The 12,849-nt window shown below is 35.3% G+C and overlaps 1 protein-coding gene across 1 annotated transcript; it reads right to left on the reverse strand.

Moving 5' to 3' along the window:
• Positions 1-2,321: 2,321 nt before the first annotated feature.
• Positions 2,322-3,959, reverse strand: LOC131143848 (tyrosine decarboxylase-like). The gene has a single exon (XM_058092213.1). It carries the CDS (start codon positions 3,957-3,959, stop codon positions 2,322-2,324), a length of 1,638 nt encoding a protein of 545 aa, XP_057948196.1.
• Positions 3,960-12,849: the final 8,890 nt, after the last annotated feature.

Here is a 12,849-nt window from a genome sequence, read left to right on the forward strand (position 1 = left end):
CTTTTGCTTTATTTTCTTCTACCATTTCTTCACAACAAGACCCACAATTTTTCAATCAAGCTGCCAAAGACTCATTGGTGCAAAGCAATGGAAACCGAAATTGCTGCCTTAGAACTCAACAACACCTGGTTCCTTACAGATTTACCTCCTCGGAAATCTCCAATTGATTGCAAATATGTTTATAAAAGCAAATAAAATTCTGATGGTACTCTTGAAAGGAAGAAAGCATGCTTAGTTGGTTGTGGTTTTACTCAGCAAAAGGGCGTGGATTATCATGAAACTTTTTCTCCCGTTGCCAAAATTGTTACAGTTCATGCTCTGCTTGCCTTGGTTGCCATTAAAGGATAACATTTGCAACAGTTTGACGTTAACAATGCTTTCATTCATGGTGATTTACATGAAGAAATATATATGAAGAAGCCCCCAGGATACACTAAAGGTCACTCAGGCCAGGTTTGCAGACTCCTCAAAAGCCTTTATGGCCTCAAACAGGCCTCACAGCAATGGTGTGATAAATTTTCTCAATTTTTAATCAGTTTTGGTTTCCAACAATCCAAGGCTGATTACAACCTTTTTACTTGTCTAACTGCTACTGGTTTCACAGCTCCATTTCTCTATGTCGATGACATAATTGTTGCTAACAGCTCCTCTTCCTCCATTTCCCTTCTCCGTAATTTTTTAAACAATCATTTCTGTATCAAAGGTCTTGGTCCCCTACGGTATTTCTTAGGCATTGAAGTGGCTCGATCTCCCGAAGGAATTTTTCTTTGCCAACGCAAATACACACTAGACATTTTAGCTGACACTAGTCATCTTGCTTCCAAACCCCATAAACTTCCCATCGATTAGAACCACAAATTATCAAAATCCTCTAGCATCCCTTTGTCCGATCCCACTCCTTATCGCCAACCCATTGGCCATTTGCTTTACCTTACCTTCATTAGACCTGACATTAGCTATCCCATTTAAGTCCTGAGTCAATACATGGATCGTCCTTCAACTACTTACCTTGTTGCAGCATACCAAGTGTTTCACTACCTCAAGCATGCACCTAGCCAAGGTATCCTCTTGTTTGCTGCTCTTCTATTTAGCTCATTGGTTATTCTGATTCGAACTGGGATTCTTGCCCAGACTCTCGCAGGTCCGTAACTGTTTTTTGTGTTTTTTTGGGGCAATCTCTTATTTCTTGGTGGTCAAAGAAGCAAACTGTGTTTTCCCAATCCTCTGTTGAGGCTAAATACCGAGCCATGGCCTCCGTCTCTACTAAACTCACCTGGTTACGACATTTATTGACTGATCTTTCCATCTCTCACCCTCAACCAGATGAGTGTTATTTTGTGACAATCAAGTTGTTTTACACATTGTTGCTAACCTAGTGTTTCATGAAAGGACAAAAAACATTAAAGTGGATTGTCATCTTATTCGGGACAATATACAAGCTGGCACTTTCTGGACTACTCACGTTTCTACTCAGTTGCAGGTTGTAGATATGTTTACCAAGTCCTCACCATCTCATTTACTCTACTTACATCAATCCAAGCTGGGAGTAGCTGACATCTACTCTCTATCTTGTCGGGGGGGGGGGGGGTATCAGAGCAGTCCCATGTCCGTGCTGCAACTCAGCCCCATCCTACATCAGCTGGGTAGACCTCATGTGATGATAGTTTAGGAAATTTACAAAATAGCCCCATCCACAGCTGAGGTGTCTTTGTACTGTTATGTAATTGCACAATTTTTTTAACTAGTTGTTAGAATATTTTTGGTTGTTACAATCTGTTTTTACTTTTCCCTGTATAAATAAACAAGATCGTGTACAGTTCATACACACAGAAAATTAATACATTTTCAGAGCCTTTTCTGCAACGGCTTTTCCTTTTTCTCTATTCTTACATTTTATAAATTGGGTGCTGGTGACCCCAACATCTAAGGTTCGATTCCTTACTTGTGGTTTGTGAGTTGTTTATCATCAATAAAAAAAATATAGTTAAATGAGCTAAAGAGATGATATTACAAGTTCTTCAAAAACTATGCAAACTATACATCTTGAATTAAAATCCAAAAAGTATTGTAGAAATGAGACGAAATTTTCATTTTATAGTTAAAAGAAAGAAACAACAATCATAAACAACGTAATAGTAACAATCCTAAACAACATAACAATTTATTAGCTAATCTATGGATAGAAATGCTACACTTCTTATTTATCCACTCCATTGTGAGTACTGTACCGTACAATTATTCAAAAGAGTGAATAAAAAAAAAGTGATATTTCGTAGATATGGGTAGCACTCTACATTTTATTTTATTATATTTTTTACTCATCAGGATGAGAAACTGCTGCAAGTTACGGTACCATGATAAGCAGCACGACCATTGATGGCCTCGAACTCTTCACGCGGATTGTTTTCCTTCTTGCCCGAACAATTCAGCACGGACTCTGCATGCTCTTGCACTACCTTCCATGCCATGCTCACGTGCCGATCCTCTGTAAGGGTGGCGCCAACTGCCAACCGCAGCGTGTAGACGCCCCCAACCACCGCATGCGTCATGTACATCTGCCCCGTCGTGTTTATCGACTCCAATAACCTCTGGTTCAACTCCCTCCCGCCATCCTCCTCCTCATCATCATCACCAACACTACTCCTATTCCTACTCTTTATCACCGCCGGCGGCAGAAGCCTAAAACACACCAGAGCAAAAGTGGTCGGCACCACAATCTGGAACCGCTCGTCCATCGCCACCAGCCCTGCGAAACGTTTCGCCATTCTCACATGGTTCCTCATATAGCTTCTGAGATTCTCGACGCCGTAGCTCCGAAGCACCAGCCACAGCTTCATCGCCCGGAACCTCCTACTTAGTGTTATTTGCCAGTCTTTATAATCTACCACACCCTTGAACTCAGTTGATTTGTTCTTCAAATACTCCGGGTTTGTGGACAGGACTTTGATGAGTGCAGTTGGGTCCTTCAACCAAAGGCAGCAACAATCCAGATTCGTCAGCAACCATTTATGTGCATTCAGGCTGAAGGAATTTGCTCCTTCAATGCCGTCGATGAAACGCCGAAACTCCGGGCATATGCAGGCGCTTCCGGCGCACGCTGCGTCCACGTGAACCCACATGTCATAATCTTTCGTGACGGCGCACAGTGGCCCCACTGGATCCACGGCGGTGGAGGCGGTGGTCCCGACGGTAGCGCAGAGAAACAACGGGATGAGCCCGGTGTCTAAGTCGGACAAGATTGCGGATCTGAGGGAGTCCGGGGAGAGCCCGAAAGCAGTTGCCTTTGTGGTCACAATGGACCGAATGTTATTCGGGTTGATTCCCGCGATCTTCGCTGCTTTCTGGAAACAGCAATGGGTCTGGTCCGACCCGTACACGACTAGCTTCTCCAGGTTCTCTCTTCCAACTCGGCTTAACATTTGGTCTCTGGCGGCGACAATGGTGCATAAGACGGCTTCGCAAGTGGTACCTTGTAAGACTCCACCGCCGTTGCCGGAGAAGAGAAACGACTTGGGAAGCTCAAGCAAGTTTCCGAGCCACTCCATCACTTTCATCTCAAGCTCCGTCACCGCAGGGGACGTGATCCAGTTGAAACCGACAACGTTAAAGCCAGTGCCCAGCATTTCACCGAGAATGCCGGCAATGCTAGCATTGCACTGGAAGTAAGCGAAGAAATTGGGGCTCTGCCAGTGGGTTATGCCCGGAAGAATGTGATCTTTCACGTCTTTGAGGATGGTTTCGATGGGTTCGGGATCCGACGGGGCAGATTCTGGCAAACGGGGTCGAAGATACCCCGGTTCGACTTGGCTCAGAACTGGGTATTGCTCAATATTCTCATAGTAATCAGCGAGGAAGTCTATGATCATGTGGCCTTGCCTCCTGAATTCTTGGGGATCAAGAGGGTTGGGTTTGGAGGAGTGATTGTTTTCAGGTTCATGGTCGATTTGAAGGCTGCCCATTTGCACTACAAATTAACAAATTAATGGCGAGTTTGTATTGTGGCTAGCTATCAAAACAAGAGACGTTTGCAGGTTCTATTGTTAGGGAATGCAAGGTATATATAGTGAAAAAATCTTCTTGTTCGGTGCTTGGGCAGACTTCCTCTCCTACTCAAATTATACACATTAAAAATGGATTCCATATGATACTAATATAAAAGATGCTTATAACGCACCAACCTACATCTGTCAAGAAGTATTGCGCCTCTCCTTCTCCACCTGAACCAGATAACAAGGGAAAGGTCTTATCGGACTAATAACTAGCCCCATAGACAAACATGTGTTCTTTTCAATGCGTTTTATCCTCACTCACACACTCTATAAGAAAATTTCCCGAAAGGTCACCTATTATAAAATTATTCCAAGTCAAATACGTTTAACCGTGAAGTTTTTATGAGAAGACTTCCGAAAAGAAATATGAACCTTATTGATATGAATAGTAACATCTAATCATTTTTAAACTTTTCTTCCATGGGATATCACATTCTTCCTCACTTACAGAACACAATGTTCTCGTTGCCAACCCACATTTCCAAACCCAAGTTATGTGAATCTCATCACACTTTTGGTTAAGTAATTGCTCTGATACCATTTTGTAACGCCCCAACCTGAGTCTGTCAGGGAACACTGCATCTCTTCTCCTCCACTTAGACTAAACAACAGAGGTACGGGCCTTATCGGACTAATGACTGGCCTCACGACGAACATGGCACTCACACGCTTCCTAATAAAATTTTCCAAAATGTCACTCATCCCAAAATTACTCTAAGTCAAGCACGCTTAAAGGGAGCACCGTGTCTCTCCTCCTCCACCTGAACCAGAAAATAGGGGGCAAGACCACACATACCAACACCTGTCATTTTCAGTGTGTTTTTTCCTTACTCACACACTTCCTGAGAAAACTTCTCAATCACTCATCCTAATATTACTCCAAGTCAAGCACACTTAACCGTGAAATTCTTATGAGAATACTCCCGAAAGGAAATGTATACTTTATTGATATGAGTAATAATATCTAATGCTTTTTAAACTTTTCTTGTACGTGATATCACAATGCTAGCAACCATTGATCATAAACTATAACAATGCAATTTATTTATTTTTTTTGGAATTCTTTTCTAAGAACAATAATTTATTATGATGATGTATATTCTCATCTAACCGATAAAAAAAAAGAACATAATTTTTTGTAAAAATGAGTACAATGAGTGGTTTTTTTTTTTTTTTTGGAATTCTTTACTAAGAACAAATAAAAAAATAATTAATTTAAAATTTTTTAATGATAATGTATATTCTCATCTAGTCTATTTGATAAAAACGAAACATCACTTTTTGTAAAAATGAGTACAATGAGTGCCTTCTTAAAATTATTACGTACAAAAATATTTCATCACATTGTACAAAAATTTAACAATAAAAAACTGAGCCAATTCAGCTTTTCCATTGGTGACTAGCATTGAAAGCCCAAAAAGAATATGCATATCCTTTTTAGGACCCAACAGCCATAGACCTGTTGGCCCTTTTACATGGAGGTTGAAGGGGTGTACTGTGTACATGCACGATACACGTTACCATATGGGTGTATATATAAATAAAATTTTTTGTTGCACAATCATTTTTTCCGAAAAAAAAGTGTTTCAAATATAAATCAACTGAGCTACCAAATTCTAACATTTTTTTTTTCTTGAACTTCACATATGCTTTAGATTTTTTTTTCTCCCATAGTCAAATACAAGACCACAATTTTATATAATTCATACCAATTGCCCATTAATCACAATTTACACACAATAGATTATAAGTTAAACCTATGTACACAAAGATCAACACTTTTCTTACTTTACGTTCACTAGTGTTGGGAGAAACAACAATTTTAAAGTTTGAAGAAAATGAGGACATGGATGATAAGCCAAAGAAAAGTTAGAAGTCAAAAGAGTAAAAGGAAAGTAAAGAGAAAGAGCTCAAAGAAAAACAAAGCATGAAGACTCAAGAAGTGAAAAGTATTAGAAGTTTTTATGTAAGTATTTTAATGTTTAAATATCGTTTGAAATATTATGAAACTTTTAAGTTAACCTGTTGGATCTAAATGCCTTTTAAAATACTTGGAAAATATTTTTATAAGGTCGAAATATATTTCAAAAAGGATTAAAATTATTTTTGAATGAAAAGGACCAAAAAGAGGACTTCTGCATTGCTATCATTTTTCATACATCCGCATTGAGGTGCATTGTTCTCTATCAAAAACTCCTTATTTTAAAAAGTATTCAACATAAAAGTTGTATAGGCTTCTCTTAGACTTCGTTTTACACCAAGAACACCTAATTTGGATTTGTATAGAAAACATTATGACTAAAATACTGAAGCGGGGTTGAAGCTTTCAGCCAACTGAACACTGTTCACGGCAAAACATCGGATGACTGAGCCGGACACTTTAGACGTTTGACCCTCAACCTCGGTCATCTGAAGAAAATCTTAAACAGTTGAAGGTTAAGTTCAGTCATCTGAAGATTTTTGTTGAATTTTTTTTAGAGGCAAAACCACCTTAGACGACTGAACTCGAAAGTTCAGACGTTTGAACACTGTTAACGGTCTTTTTTAAAAAAAAAAAAAATTTGTTTCAAACTTATTTTTCTTGTGCTCCAAACTTTCCATAAACTCGGGAAACAATCAAAGATACTTGGGGAACACGAAATAGAGTTGATTTATCATCTATAAATAACCCCTCAAGGCTAAGGATTAATTACACCAAGAAAATATAGCAAACAACCTTTCCTACTCTCAAATCTCCCAATTTTCTCAAAGCTCTCTTATGCAATCAATTTACAAGTTTCACTACTGAGGTTTGTTGTGAATTTATCAAGAAAATTCTGAGTCTACTCTTAATTCTTTCAACCTAAAAAGAAGGCTTACAGTGATATCTTCTTGAGTTTCAAATTTCCATATTTTGAATTTGATTGAAATATATAGATTTAACTTGTACTAATAAGCTCTTTGTTTGAGCATTCTTTGAACATCTATTTGATTTTTATCTTTTAGACTGACGATTCCATGAATTGTTTTGATCATTGACTAAGTAAGGGGATACTGCTTAGAGAGGCGGGCTTTAGCCTAGTTAAGGAGTGACCGGACGAGGGGATATCGTTTGGAGAAGGCGGGCTGTAGCCTTAACCAAGGAATGTTGTAAAGGTATTGTTTCGCCCATCAAAGGAACAAGTTTAGTGAATCCTTTTGTGGTTTACCAAAAGCATGGAAGTAGGCTGGGTATAAGCCGAACCTCGTAAAAATCCCAGTCTCACTTTCTCTTTCCCTTACTCTTTATTTTCAATACATATACAACTGCGTGGATGTTTTAAATATCTAAATCATACATACTACGTATATTTGGAAATCAAGTAAACTTAAAGTCCAATTTTGATTTGGGTTGCGGAAACTGAAAGGAAGTACGTTGGTTACACCATATCTTGCGAAAACCATACGGGAGTATGTTACTTGGTTAACATCCCAAAGATAAATAAACGGAAAGTTTATTTGAATTCTGAATATTGGAAAGAGTGTGGATATTGTGTTGATTGAATGTTATATTACACATCTTATTGAAGAAGCAAATCCATCAATACAAGGCTTTATATCAGCAAATACAAATTTCATATATACAGAGCTTATATAAACAAAAAAAATCATATTAAGTTCTTATATTACCAAAGTGATGTATGTATTAATTTTGGTTTGGTTGTTTACTTTCAAATTGTGATTGATTGGTTTGGTTGAATGATTACTTGGATGGTTGAATGATTGTATGATTGAAGATTGAATTAAGAAATAAGCTTTTGCTGAAAGTTTGAAAAATCAACAAGAAGTTAAGAATTCATTAAAAAGACTTAAAAGAAGTTAAGAATTCTTAAAGGGAATTAAAAGAAAGTTTTAAAATCCAATTCACCTCCCCCACCTCTTGGGACTACAACTTGCTTTTCACTAGCTTTTGACCTCATTGCTCTCGACATGAACTTTTTTCTCTCAGTTTCATTCTCTCATTCTCTCAATTGCTCAATTGTGTGTCCCTCTAATTGCTCCATCTCTTTGTTCTGTGTAGAATACCCTATTTATAGGGTTGGTTATAGATCAGCATAGGCAAGGATAAGTTAGTCCTTTTCTTCCTTCTTTCTTTCCTAGTAGCAATCAATTGCTGGCTTTCCTTCCAAGAGCGATTTGTTCCACAATTCTCACAATTGGGCTAATTCTCCAATTAATGGAGATTCTGGCAACGAGTCTGAGGAGGGAATATTTCAAATTTTTACAAAAAACTTGGTTTTTAGTGACGAATGTATTAGTGACGGTTCCAATTTCATCACTAAAAGTGATTTATTAGTGATAGTTTTAAAAAATCGTTACTACTAGCGTGAGTATTAGTGACGATTTTCAAAACTGTCACTAATAAGGTACTTTTAGTGACGAAATTGAAACCATCACTAATATTGCGTCACTAAAAACCAGTTCTCCCGCTCAAACCATCGCGAGATATCACTTTTCACGCGAAAACTATCCCAGGAAAATATTAACGACATCTCTTGGGGTATTAGTGACGAATTCAAGGCATCACTAAAAGACACTTAACGTATGTTGACTCAGAAAAAGTCAACAATATTAGTGACGGTTCGTAGAAACCATCACTAATAATGCATTACTTATAACAGTTTTATTAAACCGTCTCAAATAGTATAGTATTACTAATGGATTATAAAACCATCACTAATAATATGTATTTGCTAATGAGGAAAAATCAACTACTAATAGTCCATTATTAGAGACGAATTTGTTAAATTGTCACTAATAGAATTTTTTATTTAAAAATATAAAAATATTTTATTTAACTATATTAGTGATGATTTAGAAAATTTATCACTAATAGTTTGTTATTAGTGACAGTTTATGGAAACTGTCACTAATATGCACGTATTAGTAACGGTTTGTAGAACCGTGACTAATAATGCATTTGTTGATCGGGACTAATAGTATCAACTATATTAGCGACTGTTTATTAGAACCATTAGTAATAGCCTATTATTAGCGACGAATTTATTAACCGTCACTAATAGTATTTTTTATTTAAAAAATATAAACACAATTTATTTAACTATATTAGTGATAGTTTAGAATAAATGTCACTAATAGTCGGTTGTTAATGACAATTTATGAAAACCCTCACTGATAGTATATTATTAAAGATGAATTTATTAAGTCATCACTAATAGTCTTGTATTAGTCCCACCACTAATAATGCATTTATTGACCGGGAAAACAAGTAGATTAGCTTATAGATAACTCAAACCTAAAAGTTAGGTCTTCCCACAGATACAGAGATGGCCAAGGAATCACCTCGATCGACAGGCGAGGCAAACATGCATGCGAGCCCCATTAGCATGTTCTAGGTCACGTAAGTGGCCAAGGTGCACAACAAATGAGAGTCTGGATGAGTTGAAAATAAAATGCAACGAGAAGAACATGTCCTAGGTTTAATGGGACCAGAACCCTTACACATCATATTATATATACATCATATTAAAAGTGATGACAATATTGACAATAATAAAAACATATTACTATAATAATAGCCCTACACTGATAATATCATATTAATATTGCGACGAATAAATGATAATAGTAAATAATAGATGTGATAATAATAGTAAGTAATAAATGATAAGGATAATAATAAGTAATGATAGGAATAATAACAATATTTATTGTAATAGTAATATACATATTTTATTTACCTTAATATTGATACCACATTAAAGATACAACACACGCGTATATAAGCAACTAATTAATAAAACAAATCAAATTAAAGGGAAGCAAATAATGAACTTATGGAAACTTATTCAAGCTATTACTAATGTGCAAACAATCAGTATGGTAACTTCTAGACTTATAGTAATAAATCAAATAAAATTCGATATATAATCCTAAAAAGTTAACATGATAATAATACAATATTACATGGTAGACTATTATATTACGTATAATACAAAATAATGAATTATAGTATATACATGATAACAGAAACAATATCATAAACCCTAAGGTACCTAAATCATATATGCATAACAATCTTATAACCTAATAAACCATAATAATAAAAATAATATGAAATAATATACCACCATATTACCTAAATATATACATGACAAAAATACCAATAAACAACAATATTACAACATACCCTAAAGAGCTATAAATTCAATAATAATATTTAAATATCAAGCAAATATCTAATATGAACAAAAATCTTGCACCCAAGAAAAATAAATCAATTAGTATTTAATATGCATAAATAAAAACAATAAAGATTTAAATATGAACAAAAATTCTGCACCCAAGAAGAATAAATCAATTAGTATTTAATATGCATAAATAAAAATAATAAAAATTTAAATGTGAACATAAATCGTGCACCCAAAAAAAAAAAAAACCATAAATCAATTAGCATTAAATATTATTAAACAAAAACAATAAAAATTTAAATATGAGCAAAAATCCTGCACCCAAAAAGAATAAAACAATTAGAAAATAATATTAACAACACTAATATTAACAATCACAATATCAATATATGCATACTGACTATAAAATAAGACATACATGACATGCATATAATAATCATAAAAATATATACATATATATATACCTGCTGGTTGAGGAGGAGCTGTGCTGTGATGGTTTTGCCAGAACTGGGCTGTGATGGTGGTAGGAGGTCCTGGGGGGCTAGTGTAACAGCGGTGGAGCCGAGGAAAACTGGCCGGTGGCCGGAGTGTTGCTGCGGTGGCAGGAGATGACTGAGGATGGATCTGGCGTTGCTACTGGTTCTCCTGCGGAGGGCAGCTTCACGGGAAGCTGGCAGCAGGGAGGCCTGCTGGTTTGGGTTTCAGCAAGTTGTGGTCGAGAAGCAAGGGAACTCCGGTGGTGCAGTGCTACGGAGTTGTTGGCGCTGGGTTCAGAGGAGACGTCGAACTGGTCGGTGCTGCGGGACGACTGGTGTGGAGGGAGTTTGGGAGATGAGCAGAGAGGCAGAGGGAGGCAGGGAAGATGGATTCAGGGTGCACCGAGAGAAGGAGAGAAGATGGGAAAGAGCAGGAATGGTCGTGAGTTGCAGGAGACTCCGCAGGAAGAAGAAGAAGATGGGTTCTTGGCTTGCGCTGTGCGCCCCCTTTATAAAAATTTGGAACCCTAGACTCCTCTTTTTTATTTTATTTTGCTTTTTCTTTTATTTTTCTGCTTTTACTCTTATGGAAATAATGAATATGGTAACTAAATATAATAATAATACCGATAATAATAATAGTAATGTAATAATGATAAGATTTGAAAATAATATAATAATAGTATGATAATAGTCATAACAACGTAATATTTAAAAATAATAATAATAATAATAATAAGGATAATAAGAAAAATAATAGTAAAGTAATAATAATAATTATAACACTCTAATAATAAAATAATATTTAAAATAATGATAATGATAATAAGAGAAATAATAATAATAATATATTAATAATAGTAATGAAAATGGTAATGGTAATAATAATAAAATACTATGATAATAATAATAATAATAATAATAATAATAATAATAATAATAATAATAATAATAATAGCAAACTAATAGAAATTAGAATAAAGCAATAATAATTATGTTTGAAGATAATAATAATAATAATAATAATAATAATAATAATAATAATAATAGCAAACTAATAGAAATTAGAATAAAGCAATAATAATTATGTTTGAAGATAATAATAATAATAATAATAATAATAATAAAAATATTAGTAATATAGTTAAAAATAATAATAATATATGAAAAATAATCATAATAATAATAATAATAATAATAATAATAATAATAATAATAAATAGTAATAATGATAGTAATAAAATAAAATAAAATAATAGCAAAATAATAATAATAATAATAATGAAAATAATAATAATAATATATTCAAAATAATAATAGTAAAGTAATACTAATAATACTACTGGTAATAAATAATAATAAAAAATGATTATAAGAAAGTAATAATAAATATACTAATGATAATAATAATAATAATAATAAAATAATAATGATAATAATAAAAATAAGGTGATAATAATGAAAATAATAAGAAGGGACCCCTTGTTCTATTTGGTTAGGGCAAAAATAGGGTGTCTACAGCTGCCCCTCTTTGTAGGCTTAATTGCTTCAATGTAACGGTAGGAACTCTCCTACGTTTTTTGTAGCAACAAGCCTGCAAAGATAAAAGACACCTATTTTAGCCAAGTCATTCAACTCCCTATGACTTTTCAGGTTAATCAAGAGTTGTTTATTCTGCCAACCACAGACGATTTGCACTGAATGTAAGAATCCAGGTTGAGGTACACAGGGATAGCTTGCTACGAATGTAAGAATTCGAGCCGTAGGAATATGATGATCCAGCTATGGGACACAATTATGGCTTGCTTCGAATGTAAGAATTTGAGCCGTAGGGATACAATGATCCAGCCATGGGACACAATGATGGCTTGCTTCGAATGTAAGAATCCGAACCGTAGGGATACGATGATCCAGCCATGGGACATAATGATGGCTTGCATCGAATGTAAGAATCTGAGCCATAGGGATACAATGACCCAGGCATGGGACACAATGATGGCTTGCATCAAATGTAAGAATCCGAGCCGTAAGGATACGATGATCCAGTCATGGGATACAATGATGGCTTGCTTCGAATGTAAGAATCTGACCCATAGGGATATGATGATCCAGCCATGGGATACAATGATGGCTTGCTTCGAATGTAAGAATCTG

The sequence above is a fragment of the Malania oleifera genome, chromosome 12 (assembly GCF_029873635.1).
Source record: "Malania oleifera isolate guangnan ecotype guangnan chromosome 12, ASM2987363v1, whole genome shotgun sequence".
Classification (NCBI taxonomy): domain Eukaryota; kingdom Viridiplantae; phylum Streptophyta; class Magnoliopsida; order Santalales; family Ximeniaceae; genus Malania; species Malania oleifera.